The sequence below is a fragment of the Theobroma cacao genome, chromosome 4, assembly GCF_000208745.1.
Source record: "Theobroma cacao cultivar B97-61/B2 chromosome 4, Criollo_cocoa_genome_V2, whole genome shotgun sequence".
Lineage (NCBI taxonomy): Eukaryota > Viridiplantae > Streptophyta > Magnoliopsida > Malvales > Malvaceae > Theobroma > Theobroma cacao.
In genome coordinates, this window is record NC_030853.1 from 16,297,179 (window position 1) to 16,314,578 (window position 17,400).

Below are 17,400 nucleotides of genomic sequence, written 5' to 3' on the forward strand. Positions count from 1 at the left end.
GTGACTATAATTCAATCTATAAAGAATTGCTGTGGACCGAAGATGTCACTACCATGTGGCCTTTTAGCACAAAGTTTTCATCGTTAGGCATAAGCAATGGCAGTCATGAACAAATAAAGGAAAGCATGCTTCCGAAATCAGTGGCCATTTTGGGATATTGAAACATTGACAAAGTGGCCTACCACATGCTGCATTGGACCCCCATAAAATTTTAAATTCATTTCCAAAGCTCAATAACCATTGCATTTTCCCACAATCTAAGCATCTAAGACTCTCCAACAAGGAAGCATTTTTCAAATGCCTCTCTGTCAGCAAACCCCAATACATCTCCAAATTCAAACACCATTCACTACCTTAAAGATTACACAACACCCCTTGTTCCAGGTCAACCATCATGAACATGGAGAGAGAATCCAAAAATATCAAAACTTACACCAATAATTTAACAAGGAATGGAATGTGACTCAATTTCTTTCACAATTGATGAAGGAATGTCTAAGCTGATCAAATGGTGGACTCGGTTTCACTACCAGACGCGCACAAATGCATCCCACAGTGCACCAATGGCGAAAACAGCTGGTAAAACAATTCGGCCTCTGTACATAGAACTTGGAGAGCCACTCTTTTCGTTTAATGGAGAAGATGTGGGAGGTGGAGGTGGGTTCTCGACTCGGACAGCTAGCTTCATGCCCCCATAGCAGAACCCTTTGCCACTAATGAAATAGTAGTGACGAGTCACATTTAGTGGAACCACATCCCTGCCAGCTCCAGTTGTCCAGTTGTGAAGTGGATGATCAGAATTGCATGACTCATAGTCTGTCTTGTTCACCTCGAGCACATTCATCTGGTTTCTATCATACACGAAAACTGGGAAAAACAACAAAGACATACAACCAGATAGTTAACTAATAGCCAGGTTGAAGCAAAGTTCTATAATTTGAATCAGATCATAACTTAAAATTGGGGCTTATAATACAATGGTAAGCAGCAAGTAAATAGGAGCCAATCTTTAAAATCGCTGCCTGAAAACCTATGGATGTGTCTCTAGTTATGATCATTGAAATTTGAAACACTAGTAAACAGAACCAAGTACCAAAAAAGCTGGTCAGCAACAGATTGCAGCAGGTGCTTTGAACTGGTGCCTGGTTCTTGCGGATGCAACAAAGTGGATATTGTCCCAATAAGGGAGAAACAGTACATAAACAGGCTAATCAACCTTCCTATATTAGAACTGCGATCTATTTTTGGGTGATAGAATTGGGAGAAGTTGGAATTGTTCACTGTGCCCTGAATACAGAGCAGAATGGCCTATGAGTAGGAAATGAAAAAAGACTTCAAGGCAGCCTCTCATCAAACTTTTCTTTCAACACATTCTCTTGGTTTCCCTCCTTCAAACTTGGTAAACGGTTTTAAGACTGAAAGTTATTTATTTTGCCATTGTACCTGAGTGACCTCTTTTGACACTGAAGACTAGACCACCAGATATATGTTACACTGTCGCGGAACGGATAGATAAAAGTTGGAATCAAAAGATGGTGATTGAGTGAATATCATAAAAAAAATGTAGCTAAAAGGAACAAAAGATAGGACTTTTTCAACTGATACTAGAACATTTTGCAACCTTCATGAAAGGAAGTTAAGTAGACAATGAGCTCCTCTTTGTAGTGAACCAATACTAGAAGATACTAAGCAAAATTTCCAGATCTAGGATGGCCAGGACTACATATTTAGAAAATGTTAATCCGATTAAATTAGAAAATACTTTATTGAGCATCACATGAAAAATAAAGTAACAAATGTAAATCTTTCTCGCTTTCCTTCACTCTCCCTGCATTTTCTGGGCAGCTAAAGAAAGTTTATTTTTACATGAAAACTCTGTTCTTTTAAATCTTGATTAAAGTTTACTTTTCTTTTAGTTCAACAAAGTGACTAACAGCGAAAACTAAAGTATGTAACTATCAGTAGGCAAAATCTTACTAAAGCAGCAGGTAAGCTGTAGCTTTCCAGGAAACCAAGACAAAGGTCGAGATTTGAGACTATCAATTCATTCAAACTACCCAAATCTAGATCTATTCATTTAGCAACCAAATACGCCAAAAAACAAGCAAAAATTTTGAAGAAAATGAGGTACCCACCACTAAAAGAGCAATAAAAATAGTAGAAGAAAAAGGTACACCAAGTAGATCTGAAGAAGAAAGAATCCAAACAAGAGAGAAGAACTTACAGAGCCAGTCACCATTGTAAAAGTGCTTGCTTTGAGCCCAGATAGTGTAATTCACATTAGTAGTCCACCCCATGTTTGCTCCCACAATGTACCTTGTAGCATCAGCCTGTGGCACCATCACCACCAAGGCGAATGCCACAGCTGCCACCACCACCACCATCATCGCTTTGCTTCTCTCCATCTCTCTCTCTCTCTCTCTCTCTCTCTCAGCTGAGTTTTCTTGTTTGCTGTTAATTGGGTTGGCCTTTGTTTTGGGTTTGGTTTATAAGGTCAGGCCAATTAGCCAGCTAGTGTTTACCTACGATAAAGAAGGTTTCTTTCTTGACTTTGTGTGTAGTTTCTAGATCCACAACTGCCCTTGATTTTTTATTTGGAGGGGTAACATGCTTAAACAAGACCCTTATCTCATGTTCCCAAGTTTTAACAAGCTTTTGCTTTCAACTTCACTATCTTGGCTTTGTCTTTGGTCGTTACCGTTACAGGCAACACTTCGAGATTTCATGTTTCTTTGTCTTTTGTCTTCTTCTTTTTTTCACCTTTTAACTCTCAGTTAAGTTTATTGGATTTTTTTAACTGTTCTTTTTGCTTTGCTTTTTCACTTTTTCAATGTACCTCACAACCAGTATCCACAGCTATCTTTTTACACTTTTTAGAGAATCTTAAGGTTAAAAATTATGATAAAGAATTTTTATACTAGATCTTTATCAGAGAGGACAGTTTGACTCCCTTCTGTTTTCTAGTTGGATGGGAATTTAGCTTCTTCTTCTTCTTTTTTTTTTTGGCTGTGAACCCTTTTTTTCCCTTTTGGTGGGTACTTTATAATTTATTTAATTTATATGAGTGATAATTAAATTAACAGAATTTTTAATTTTTAAATTGAAATATTTTAAAGCCATTTTTGAGCTAGTTAGAATATAGTTTTATTGGCTTTTCTATTTGCATTTAAAACGTACAATGACAACATAGGCAAGTTTTAAGAAATGGAACCCAAACTAACAATGACCATGAAATTAACTTTTTTGTTTAGGGTGTCACTTAAAAATTATTATTCCAGAATAAAAGAGACAAAAATATAATATTCAGTACAATTTACATGTCCATGAACCATGACTTAAAACTTGTACTTGTCTCCTTGGCATCTACCATTTAAGTATCACACTTAATTGACACTAATAATATTTTTGCTCAAAACAACACCAACTTAATCTGACAAAATTCATGTCGCTATAAAATCTATAGTGGGGTATATATTTAAGTAATTTTGATGATATAGAAGCATAAGTTTCTCTAGAAAATTCAAAAGCATATTATAATTTTTTTTTCTACTCATAATGGAGGTAGCCATGGTCCATGGTCCATGGTCCATGGTCCCTCCCTAGGCTAGTAACCATGAGATTTGATTGAATAAATTACGTACATTTGCAAAAAAAGAAATCCCCAAAATCCAGTACATCTTCCCATGTGTTCATTATGATTATGGTTGTGGGATCATCATAACGTACACTAACATTATTCTATGTGAATTTATTCAAGATAATAAAGGTATATTTTTTTTAACCAAAGTTACACATTCCAAAAAAAATTTTTAATCATTTTTTTAATTAAGGAAAAAGAAATTCGAACCATACTCTGTCAGATGTTGCATTCGAAATTTTACTTTTGACATATTCTCGTAAAAAATAAAATCTTAGTTAAAAAAAGAAACACTTGATGATCAACGAGGTCCAGTTTTTCGTCTATTTATTTCATATAGTAAAAAGGCTCAACCAATATGTGAACAATTTGTCACCTAAGGGCACGTTTAGTTTGCAAAATAGATAAAAATGTAATAGAATAGTTATTACATGAGAATTAAATGAGGTGGGAATACAATACAATAAGTATTACGTCGTTTTGTATGATGAATAGAATAGAGTAGGAATAATTATTATAACTTATTACAGTGTTTGGTTTGTAACAATAGCTTTGGAATAAGAAAGGAATAGAAAATAAAAAAATAAAAATATCATTTATTATATATAATTATTTATTTTTATTTTATTTTTTAATATTAATAATTTATAATTAATTAAAATATTAATAATTAATAATTTAAATATCAATATTTTAATATAGTTTAATTATTAATATTTTTAATTAATAATATTTTATTTATAATTTAATATTATTTTGATTAAAATATTAATATTTTTATTTTTTATTTATACTCATTAAAAATTTAATATATTAATAATTTAATAAATAAAATATTAATAATTTAAAATATTAATATTTTAATGTTTTAATCATATTAATATTAATAATGTTTAAATTATATATAAAATATTAATATTTTAAATTTTACAAATAATTTATTTTTTTTATTCTATTTTTTTCCTTTTTCTTTTTTTCTTTTTTATGGGTTGATCGAAGGAAAGGCGACTAATGTAACAAAACGTCGATCTGGCGCACCATTTGGCTGGATCTGGCCACTACGGTGCCAGATCAATGTTTTCTCGCGACTGGATCTGACCGTGGAGTGCTAGATTCAACCGTGGGATTTGGTCGGGAAGCACCAGATCCAGTGCTTCCCGCGGTTAGATCTGGCTGGATTTCGGTTGAATGTTGTTAGAAAGGACTAATCGACGCTTTTCGATCATATTCGGTCGCTGCCGCTGTCGTCGTCGTTGCCGTCGTCGTCGGTTTGAGTGCTAGTTAGAGAAAGAATGAGAGAGGAAAGAACGTGAGAAGAGAGAGAAAGAATAGGAAAAATGGGAAAAAAGTATTCATAGGTCAGAGTTATAATATTTTTAAGTTATAAGGGGTATTTTAGTTATTATATATTTGAAAGCTATTTCATGTCTCATTGAATAAATATAGTTTTTTGGGAGAAGGGAATAACTAAAGCTGATTTTTAACCAATTTTATGAAATTTTTATTTCTGAAGAATTGTTATTCCGTGTTCTAATTTTAAACTAAACAAAGGTACAAAAAAAGAGTGAGAATAGAGGGGGAATAGCTATACTAAACGTGCAGTAAATGGTATACACACCATGACTGAGTTCTTTTTGTTTTGTTTTTCTTGTATATTATATTAATATAGGGCTATTATGTACTTTTCTTTTCTGAGTTTTTATTTAGAGGAATAGGTGTACATGCTCAAGTTCTTTTCTTGACAGAGAAACAAAATGGAAACCAAATAAGGCTGACAATTTTGTTAGCTAAATCAACCCGATAACGAAAGTTAAGAGAAGGGAGGAACCTAATAAAGCTTGGGCTGGGTCAACAACAGCTAACTTAAGCCCAAGATTTGGAGCCAGTGCCTGAGGGCAGATTCTTATAAGTTCTAAAAAGCAGGGTGCAATTTCAACAGGGAGGCAGAGGCATCCCAGTTGGAATAGTTTGGCAGAATTGGACCGAGGGGCCAGTGGGTGTTGAGCCTAACCCTCACTGCATAACAATTTTTGAAGCATAATTTAGGATTGTTTGCTCACGAGAATGATGATCTTATAATAGGAATACTTTGAAAAAAAAGCGCATGACACCCTTTACATTGCATTATATCTATGCATCTTTTAGTCTTAAAAACATTGGCATTAACAAACCAATATCCACACACACAAAGAGATAAAAGTCCTATGGAGAAACAAGTTATGTGCAAATGGCATGAGAAAAGTTCTACTGAGCTTTTCTTTTGGGACCAACTCACAACTACCTTACCAGTTTTTTGGCATTAATATTTCATACTACTTGACAGAAATTACTTTTTCTCCATATAACTTCACCCCTACCCAGGATTTCTATTTCATCAGATATAGCTAAAGAAATCTCTCTCTTAATTCAATCCAACCTTCTCAACAGGTATTCAACTTGGACTTCCTTTGTCAATGGCATGATCCACTTGCCATACAAGTTGGCCACCAAGCTTGGTTTTATTTTATAAACTGGATTGCCACCATCTTCTTCTGTATTAGCTGACACTACTTGCCCATAAGTTCTGGCTTTCATTGCTACCCTTTTCTTGATTGCCTCCTCAACTGCCGGATATGTCAGCGTGTCCATCAAAATTTCCCTGTCCTGCAAAATACAAGGCCAAATAATGAAACACAAACCAACAGATGCTTCAACAAACTGTACTTGGAATGAAGCCAATCAATGATACCTGTCGTTTAATGGCAGATCTATAGGCATCTGGAGATGCCTGAAATTTACACTCTGCCACAAATTTCCCATAATGAATTCTCTTTGAAAGAGCCTGCAGTGACACAAATGTTTAAGCACCCAGCAATTCCCAGAACGCCAAGTTGTCAAGAGTACGACCATAGTTAGATGAAAGAACTGATCTGAACAATAGGTGTTCTTGCATGCCATGAAAACTTTATAAACCAGCAATCCTTCCACAAGATTTTGAGTGAGACCCATGAAAAGTCACAAAATTGTAGCATTAATGGTTGGCAAGGATATGTGGAAAAGAGTATAGACGCACAGTATAACAACAATGCAATTACATGTACTAGAAAAATCCAGTATAGTATATTCAAATTTATCTGTCGTTCAAAAGACACTATTTGTCACCAACTCATCATCAATTTCCTGCATTTTTGGTTCACACTTGGAAAATACAAAAGGAGTAACTTCCCAAAGTAAGGGGACCTATACTTTCGAAAAGATCATGCTACCATGATACCTAACTCTCCATGAATTAGTGACCAATATAACCTGTAATGAACCAAGAAGACTAGTTTGGCAGATATATCTAGTATAGTGGTCCGCTGTCAAATTCAAGCAAACCAAAGCAATGAAGAAGCAATGCTACAAAGTACCTTGAGTGCTAGAAAAGGTTCTAGACAATAGTACAGACCAATTCTTGCTTAGGCACCTCACCTGCATCTATCTATTAGACATCCGATAACCATATGTTATTAGCATTTAGAAAGTCTTAACCACATTCAACTATCAGGGGTCAACTACTTCTGTCCAGAAAGGACCCTCAACTTCTGCTGCCCATTCTGCTAGCCAAATTTTTTAACATTAAGCACATAATAAATCTGAATTGAAAGTACATAGAAGGGAAAGAAGGCAGCAGAATTCACAATATTTACTGCAACCATTCAATCATATTTTAGATCAGGGGATGTAAAGTACATATTGTGGGTGCATGCGCAAGCGAGTGGAAACTAATTAGAAATGCACATGATACTTGTCAGAAAGGACAAAATATGTTTCAATTTGTTCGTAACATGCAGGCCAGCCATTCAGGCTAATGTGATGTCTGTCCAAATAAAAGACATTAGTTAAAACATTTACCTGCAAACACATTGTGTCACAAACGGCAGTAGATCCACAATTTCCATCATCTCCTTTCTTTACTAATCTTGGAATAAGATTTCTGAAGTACATTTCCCAGACTTGGTTATTTACATTTATTGAATCAGCAATGGGATGTAGTACCTGTTTGATTGTAAGTAAAAGGCTCCAATAAGCAGTTACAACTTAGCACCCACAATAAAAAAACTGAATGTCCACAAATTCACAAATATCATGAAAAAAGCAAGAGATAGATCATGTGTGGAGGATTAAATTCTTTGAAAAGACTGCCATATAGTATCATAATAAATCAGAAGATAGCATTCCTCTCCAAAACAATTTAAATGTTATATTCTGATGATGATAAAAACTGGAATCAAACTGAATTGTCATTCACTGATGAGTTGTGTATATGTGTTGCATTGACATGAAGAGCATCACTCATCACCAAAAAATAGTATTAAGAGTGTCATAGAAAAGTACTCCCAAGTTCTTCAAGAGGGCACTTAATACTGATTTCCTAGCAAAGGACTATGTTTTACCCAGATTTATCATTTTATACTGCTAGATTTGAATCTAAGACCTCCCTCAACCTACCCCATCCCTTTACAACTAGAGTGATGGCAGTGACAAATGCTTAAAATTCCAATAAAACAAGTAATTAACAGAATATTTTGTGTCTTAATGAGAATGATGACATTTGGAGCAGTGAAACATAAGTCCAAGGCTGCTGTGCCAAAGCAACAATATAATTCCTATTGCATCTTACTATTTTACCTGTGGATATTGCAAAGGTGGCAACAATGGATCAGGCAATTCATCTGGGAAGAAAGGATGCTCATCTGGGCTCTTGTATCTACCAACCTAATTTTCAATTAAAAGTTTGTCAGAAAACCAGCACTGATTTTGCTGTACCTCTTTCCTTTATCTCTATCCTTTAATTAACATTTCCCAACCAGACTATTGAGTACAACATACCTGGGCATGAAGCTTTTCAGTTTCTCTGAGCATATACTCCACCAAAGAGCCATGGAACCCATCCATTGAAAAGGCATCAGGGTTATATGTATCCGCATTATAACAATATTGAGCTCTCTCCAGAAGGCTAAATATAATGCTGTCTTCTTGTCGAATTAAGGAATGCCTAACGGCCTCCAGGGTCAAGTTCTCGCTCTCATCTACCCTTTTCTTCATTCCCATAGGCCTGTAGAGAAGTTACCAAAACATTAAATACTAAAAAACCTTCATAAAATGTCAAAAGGAAATCAGCTACTGCACAATTGAAATACCAAAGAAAAAGAATTTTTTGGAAGAGTTTTGGACAAAGGCCAATAACTAACATTTTTTTTGGCAAATTATTTAAGAGCTATTGCACTTCATTCTATGACCATAGCAGCCAGAGTCTCTTGATGCTTATACATGCAAGCATATACACATGCTTTCAAAGTATTCTTTTCACATTTGTTCAAGAATCCATGATTTTATTTTTTTATAAAATAAAAAGCACACAACAACGCATGTTTATAAGAATCATTCAATTTTCTATATCATTATTATAATTTGCATTACCAAACAGACAGCAAAAATTAGAGCAGACAATATACTTGCATTCTTGTACATATTTAGCAGAATGGTGTTTAAAATACAGAAATTAATGCATTCAGGTAAAGAAGCGCTAGCATGTATACAGCTGCACTCAAATTGGTGTTTTCCAGAAGGAAAAATAAATTCTTACAAACAAATACCAATAAAAATTTCAGCAGTCAAAGATTAAAGGAAGCAAAATCCATTCCAATTTTTTTTTTTAAAAAAAGGGTCAGAACAAGTAATTCGAATATGAATTGTCTAACTGCATTACAAGTAGAAAGCTTCTCCTGCAATATTTAACAACCAGGATTGAAAAACACCATGAAAACAATTAAAAACCCAGATTCCAACCAATCTGGAAATGCAATCATCATAACTGAAGCATAGAAATAAACCCAATATCATAACATTCAGGAAGATCCAACATCAGCCAAATTTAAAGACAGGGCATTAATAAAGAGGCAGCTCATTCAATAATCGCAAGCACCCAATTTCAAATTCAGGCAAGTAAAAGTCAAAGCTTTTTTTTTTTTTTTCTTTCAAAGAAACAATAAAAGAAAGACTCCGTTTTCAACCATCTACAAGCTGAATCGTGAGAAACAACAAAAATAGCCAGAAGGGATGCTATTCTTATACCCAACAGAGGTGGTGGAAGCATGAAGAGATTGAATGTTTTTCTTCGACAAGCTTGCACGGCAATCAAACTTGAACCTTGGAAATTCCCTGGTCTGCAAGGTTAACAGGTATCTGGGTCTTGAAAACTTGGTAGTGCCATTAGCAGCAGGTAAGGCTGGAGAAGAAGCTCTTAACAACTTAGCCTCCATTGATCACGAAGAGAAGACTTTTGAAACAAATCACTAAACAAAAACAGAGAAAGCAAAAGTTTGAGGCTTTAAAACACAACGAGCCAACGAGGAGAAACCAAAGGGTATAAATAGAGAAAAATTAAAGATCCATCAATAAAAAAAACAAAAAACGGAGATTGGCGCTTTCTTGTGGTGGTTGAGTTAGGTGTTGAAAGGAGGGTTGGTGGAGTGTGAGAATCTGAGAAGAAACAGAGAAACACGAGTTGCGTTGACAGGTCACAAGGACGTTCACTTTTTTTTTTTTTTTGAAATTTTTGAATAATAATACCTACGTATAGTTTTTTATCTTTTGTATCGGTATTGAAAATCTTTTTGGATAATTAAATTATATATTTTATTTTGCCTTATTTTATAGGTTTTTTTTTTGGGATATATACTATGATTAAAAGTAGTCACATGCTTTATCCGTTTCTATGATTTGAAATAATAAGTCCTTTTTTTGGAAGGTGTTTACTACAACTAATTTGTTATTTTTTATTTTATTTTGTTGTGATTTGAAATGATAAGTGAATTCTTTTTCCCAATATGATAAAATTATTTTAGTAAATTTTTTAATGTGATTTAAAATTGTGCGTAAATGGGTTTTGTTTTCGAAGATGCTATATATATAATATATATAATAATGCATTTCTTGTTTTTTTATAGAATTTAGTTTTTTTTTTGTAATTTGAAATTGTAAGTAAATTTTATGGGAAAAAGATATATAATGGTTAAATATTTTCATATTATTTTTTGTCAATCGGTTTTGTTGTTCATGTGGTTTAAAATCGAAAGTAAGTGTGTTTTCTTGAAAAATCATACTTAACAGTTATATTATTATGTTTTTTTTTTCTTTTTTGCAATGTTAGTTTTATTATTTTACTGTGATTTGAAATTGCAATTGAGTTTTCTTGAAATACAATATGTAACTACTGAAATTATTTATGGTAATTCTTTACCTTTTTTGTCAGTTGATTTTATTGTTTTATTGTGATTTAAATTAAGAAGGTGTTTTTTTTAAAAGTCGATATAATTGAAATTATTATGTAATCTTTTTTTCAATTATGTTAGTTTTGTTGTTTCATTATGATTTAAAATTACAAGTGAGTTTTCTTAAATGATGATATATAACTTTTAAAATTATTTTGGTATTTTTTGTTATTTTTTTACTTGTTTCCATTACTCTATTTTGTTGTGATTTTTATATAAGTACATGTATAAGTAAATATTGCAATTCAATAAAAATATTACTCAACACATATGACATAACTATTAAATTTTAAAAGGAAATCCATAAATAAATTAAACAAATTAACATAAAAATTAGATAAAATTACACATTTAATTAGATAAAATTATATGTAACGGTTAAAATTATTTTGACATATTTTTTTATTAATTTTATTGTTTTGTTTTAATTGAAATTATAAGTGAGTGCATCTTCTTGGAAAACAATACACAATGGTTATAATTATTATATTATTTTTGATACGTTTTGTTATGTTATGACATATAATAATTAAAATTAAATTTTAAGAGAGATTTTGAAATTGTTGTTTTGGTATCTTTTGATATTGCTAGTGCATTATCTGACAACAATTTATACTAACTAAAATGATCAAACTACTTAAAAATTGGTCAATTTAGTTTTTATATTTTGACATTATGTGCAATCGGATCTTTATGAATAATTTTGTCTAAATTGACCGCTAATTATGCTGGCATGTCAGATGATGTTGACATGGCACTAATGTGTCAAAAAAAAATTTTGAGAGAAAAAAAATTGTGCGACATCAGTTTTTTTATATCATGTCATAAGGAATAAATTATACAAAATTATATAATATAAGGATTAAATTGAACAAAACTCTATAGTAGAAGAACTTCTTAGGTATTTTTACTATTTTTTATTTCACATTACATATGGGAATGTTGGTCCTCTCCATAGGCTGAAACGATATATCTAAGCGTATGAAAATCTTGAAACATTGTAATTGAATGCAATTTTTACTTGTAATAAGAAACCCTGCTATTTTTTATTTTATTGATCTATTTATGCAATCCAAGAAAAAATATATCATGAAATGACAGCATTGTATTAACTTCTCATTTGTACCAGAAAACATAGAAGGTAACAATTTGATTCATGTTCAAATACAAATCAATTACATTGCATTGCTCCATTTTTAAGAATTAACTCAAAAAATGTAACATCTAGTTTAATTTCTTGATTACAAAATAATCAATTTTAGTTAAAAAAGAATTGTAAGATCCATTTATCTATCCCAAGATCTTTCACCAGCTCCAACAAAATAACAATAACCAAAATAACAGTAGTACAATAACATCAACCACATAGGCCTTCATCGATTGTTGATTTGTTAGATGGTGCATTAGTTTCAACTCAAGAAAGCATCATAAAAGGGGAGGTAAAATGAAACAAAAAATAGCAGGGTTTTATATTACTAGTAAAAATTGCATTCAACTAGAGTGTTTCATATCATAAGGAAAAATTGCATTCAACTATAGTGTTTCAAGATTTCCATACACTTCATACACTATTTCAACTTATAGTAAGGGTCAACATTCCCATATATAATGTGAAACAAAAAAAATGGTGAAAGTATCTAAGAAGTCTATATAGTGTAGAGTTTTATTCAATTTAATTCATATACTTTGCTATTTAGTGTAACTTGGTCCTTATAACGTGGTATAGAAAAAATTAATGTGGAGAATTTTTCTCAAAAAAAAAAAATTGTTTGACACATCAGTGTTACCTCAACATTAATATAATTAACGGCCAATTTGGACTAAGTTAATTATAAAAACTCAATTGCATACAATGCCATAATATATAGATTAAATTAATCAATTTTTTAATAAAGAGATTAAATTGAAAAAAAACATTATAGTACAAGGACTTCTTGAGTAGTTTGCCTTGATTGAAATATTAAATTTGTGACAACTTTGGTTTCAAAAGTGTAAATATTGTAATTTTTTTTCCTTGTGTATTTTGTAATTGAAAATTGATGAAATGAGGTAAACATGAATTCAAAATCCAAAATTTATCCATGAGTTGAACGAAAGTCTTAACTCAAGATTTCGAAATCCAGACTCACAAACAAGCTCTAAAAAACAAAAAAAAAAATTATAAAATATTAAATCAAATAATAATTATATATATTCGAATATTTAACTTACTAGTTGGTATTTATTTAATTAAAAGATAAGGTTCAGATTTTTTTTCCGGAATAAAAAAAACCACCTACTCACATGGGAAAGGGGCCCAATACGAGGAAAACTGAGGCAAGACAAGCAGGGCAGAAATCTAAAGAACCAATTCCGCAAAAATAAACCCAACAGCTCAGTTAAATGAAGAAGACCTTAGCCAGAGAAAACACAGATGCCTTATCTCTTCCCCCTTCCAAGTTTCAAGAATTTTTTCTTCATTCTAACTCTTTTGCTCTTCTACTTTAGCAAAGCCACTCTCAAGAGCACGAGTTCAAAAAGCCAAACCTTTTTACTTCATCAAAATCTCCAATGCAGAACCTCATTTTCTATGCAAAATTCCCACCATTTTCCTCTCCCTAAACCCTTCCAAAACCCCATGTCTATCCCTTTTAAATCCCCATCATGGTTCTCCACGAGAAGGCTCTTTGAACAAAAGCTCCAAGACCTCCATAAATGTACTAACTTAAGCCACATTAAACAACTCCAAGCCCAAATAATCAGACAAAATCTTCACCAAGACCTTTATATAGCTCCCAAGTTAATTTCAGCTTTCTCTCTTTGCCGCCAAATAACCTTAGCTCTTAACGTTTTTAACCAAATTCAAGACCCCAATGTTCATTTGTATAACAATTTGATAAGAGCCTATGTACAAAATTCACAGCCCAGCCAAGCCTTTTCTTTTTTCTTTGATATGCAATGGAATGGGATTTTGGCTGACAATTTTACGTATACTTTTCTTTTAAAGGCTTGTACTGATCTGAAAATGGTGGAAATGATACATACCCAGATTGAAAAAAATGGTTTTTTGAGTGATATTTTTGTACCGAATGCTCTTATTGATAGTTATTCAAAGTTTGGAGAATTGGGTATTAAAGCAGCTTTGAAGTTGTTTATGGTAATGGAAGATAGAGATGTTGTTTCCTGGAATTCTATGATGGGGGGGCTATTGAAAGTTGGGGAGTTGAGGGAAGCTAGGAAGTTGTTTGATGAAATGCCTCAGAGAGATATGGTTAGTTGGAATACAATTTTGGATGGTTATGTTAAAGCAGGAGAGATGGAGAAAGCTTTTGAATTGTTTCAAAAGATACCTCAGAGGAATGTTGTGTCTTGGTCAACGATGGTTTCAGGTTATAGTAAGGCTGGGGATATGGATATGGCTAGGGTTTTGTTTGATAGGATGCCAGTTAAGACATTGGTTCCTTGGACTATAATTATATCCGGCTATGCAGAAAAGGGGTTAGCAAAGGAAGCTATTGAGTTGTATGATCGAATGGAGCAAGATGGACTGGAGTTGGATGATGGAACTGTTATTGGTATTCTGGCTGCTTGTGCTGAGTCTGGTTTGTTAGCAGTGGGTGTAAAAGTGCATAATTCAATAGAGAGGCTTAGGTTTAGATGTAGCATTGCGGTGTGTAATGCATTAGTTGATATGTATGCAAAGTGTGGTAGTCTGGACAAGGCATGGAGTGTTTTCAATGGAATGCCAAAAAGGGATGTGGTTTCTTGGAATGCGATGCTGCAGGGGTTTGCTATGCATGGGCATGGGAAGGAAGCACTTCAAGTTTTCTCCAGATTGAAGAAGGAAGGATTTCAGCCTGATAGAGTTACTTTTGTTGGTATCTTGTGTGCCTGTACCCATGCAGGCTTTATTGATGAGGGTGTTGAATACTTCTATGTGATGGAAAAGGATTATGGGATTGTTCCCCAAATCGAGCATTATGGTTGCATGGTTGACCTTTTAGGCCGTGGAGGGCGTTTAAATGAAGCTTTTAGACTTGTTCAAATCATGCCTTTTGAACCAAATGCCATTATTTGGGGTACGCTTTTGGCTGCATGCCGATTGCATAATGCTGTGAAACTGGCAGAGAAGGTGATTGATCACCTTCTTAAATTGGATCCTTCAGATCCCGGAAATTATTCCATGTTAGCAAATATTTTTGCTGCATCAGGGGATTGGGACAATGTTGCAAGTGTAAGGCTTCGAATGAAGAGCATAGGGGTCCAAAAACCATCAGGATCAAGTTCTATTGAAATAGACAATGAGGTCCATGATTTCACTGTATTTGATAAATCACACCCAAAATTTGATGGAATATATCAAATGATTGAGAGGTTGCGAGAGGACCTTAAGCAAGTTGTACACCCCGAAGGTACAACCTTACCGATAGAAGTTGGTGAGGTGGTGATTTAGATGATTGCACTGCTACAAGATTGTTTAATTACAATTTGCAAGCATATTATAAGTTATCACTCAAAGAGGTAGGGGCACTCTTGTAAAAAGCCTGTATTTCGGGAGAGTCAAGCTCTTTTCTCTACTTCTTTAGTTGCAAACTGACCAAGAAAAGAAGTAATTGACTCTGGGAGAATATGAAAAGCATAAGACGATGGGTGTAGAGTGGATTATGGAGCGAGTGGTTTATTTTTTATATGATTTTATCTGTAAACTTAAACTTATTTTAATGCCAATGTGTTACATATTTGTTCAAATAGATGATAAAACATTTTAGTTGATATTTCTCCTTTTATTGTCCCATGTTGTTAAATGGACTTACTTTCCTTATTACTCTGTTTTCTCCCACTTCCACTCACTTTCTTTCTCAATAGTTTTAACGCATCTGTTTTGTTGGTTAGGACTTTCTCCTATAGGTTGCTGCAAATTTATAAGGTTATTGGTTGTAAATGTCCAATTTTGGCTAACTATTATTCTTGTAGTATTGTATTATAGAAAAAAATTACATTAAGGGTGTTTCAAGCGCAGAAGCGTTCAAGGGTATTCTAAGCGCCAAAAAGCGTTCCAAGCACAAAAACATCTAGAGTCATTCCAAGTGCAAAAGCGTCTAGGGCATTCCAAGCGTGAAAGCACCCAGGGTATTTCGAGCTCGGAAGCGGGTGTTTCAAGCATGGAAGCGTCCAGGGATATTACAATCACAAAAGTGCCCAAGAGTGTTTTAAGTGCAGAAGCGCCCAAGGGTGTTCTAAGCTCGAAAGCGCTCAAAGGTCGTTCTAAGCGTGGAAATGCCCAAGAGTTGTTCCAAGCGCGGAAGTACCCAAGGGTATTCCAAGCAAGGAAACGCCCAAGGGTGTTTTAAGTATGGAAGCGCTCAGGGATATTCCAAGTGCAAAAGCCCCCATGGGCGTTCCAAGCGCGGAAGCACCAGGGGTATTCCAAGCACGGAAGCATCCAAGAACGTTCCAAGCATGAAAACGGCACGGAAGGGCCCAAGGGTGTTCTAAACGCAAAAGATCCCAAGAGCGTTCCAAGTGCGGAAGCACCTAGGAAGAAGCATTGAACAACTGTTTGTTTGGGGCAGTGAAAGTAACTTAGAACGAGCTGTAGAGTTCATGAGTTACCTTCACATTTGGGATGTTTTAGAGAGTTTGGCTTGATAGCTCAAATATGGAGATAGTTCGTCTTAAACTTTCTTTGAAGTACATGTATTTTACCATTTTTTCTTTTTTTTTTTCTTAAAAATATACGTGGCGCACTGTCAAGTGTTACTATTTCATTACCCAAAACTTGCGCCAACTACTCAACTACATTGCTATTTTCTTAATATCTTATAAACCGTTCTTTTAACTACTCTTCTATGACAAGCATGTTTATTGAACGTATTCTTCCAACTACTTCTAAGAAGATGCTCCTGATTAGTAAAAATATGAGAGTCTTGGAAGTTATAGGAAACAAAAAGAAAACATTAGAAATCTAGCAGAGATTATCTTGAAAGCTCTCTCAAGACTCCTGTAAACATTCTTTCTATTCAGTCATTCCCATTTATCGTAATCCATCGTTTCCTTCACTTTTTCTTATCCCTCACCATATGCCACCAAAGCATTTACGCTTCAAAAACTACTCCAGTCTTTCTCGCTGTCGCCTCTAGCGTATTCTGATTCACTCATTGCAACATATCCTCTCTTTCTATCATAAGAATCCTCTACACTGGTTAAATTTGCTTGATTGTTAAGAGCCAATATGTTTTGTGGGGAGTGTTTCTTGTTGTGGTTGGATGATTGATTAAAAGAAACTATAGGCTTCTTCTTTCTCCACCTGTTTCCTTCATCTTTCTTAGCATTTATCTATCCCACCTGTTTGTGTCACTTAGTCATTGCTCATGCTACTGCTGGTACAATGCTTATGTGCTGTAAACTTGCATTTTTTGGGCGTTGGAAGTTCATTTTTGGAAATGCTTACTACTATCCTTGAGCAGTCCCCCACCCCCCTCCCCCCTA

The 17,400-nt window shown here is 33.9% G+C and overlaps 3 protein-coding genes across 3 annotated transcripts; 1 reads left to right on the forward strand and 2 right to left on the reverse strand.

Moving 5' to 3' along the window:
• LOC18601584 (lamin-like protein) lies at window positions 166–2,636 on the reverse strand. The gene is made up of 2 exons (XM_007032572.2): window positions 2,225–2,636; window positions 166–867 (listed from the first exon to the last, which is right to left on the reverse strand). Exons 1-2 carry the CDS (start codon window positions 2,403–2,405, stop codon window positions 527–529), a joined length of 522 nt encoding a protein of 173 aa, XP_007032634.2. The 5' UTR covers window positions 2,406–2,636; the 3' UTR covers window positions 166–526.
• On the reverse strand, window positions 5,705–10,220 carry LOC18601586 (chorismate mutase 1, chloroplastic). Its single transcript, XM_007032574.2, has 6 exons — window positions 9,734–10,220; window positions 8,489–8,714; window positions 8,288–8,374; window positions 7,511–7,654; window positions 6,366–6,458; window positions 5,705–6,280 (listed from the first exon to the last, which is right to left on the reverse strand). The coding sequence occupies exons 1-6, from the start codon at window positions 9,919–9,921 to the stop codon at window positions 6,044–6,046; spliced, it is 975 nt and encodes a 324-aa protein (XP_007032636.2). The 5' UTR covers window positions 9,922–10,220; the 3' UTR covers window positions 5,705–6,043.
• On the forward strand, window positions 13,282–15,692 carry LOC18601587 (pentatricopeptide repeat-containing protein At3g29230). The gene has a single exon (XM_007032575.2). The coding sequence runs from the start codon at window positions 13,346–13,348 to the stop codon at window positions 15,362–15,364; it is 2,019 nt and encodes a 672-aa protein (XP_007032637.2). The 5' UTR covers window positions 13,282–13,345; the 3' UTR covers window positions 15,365–15,692.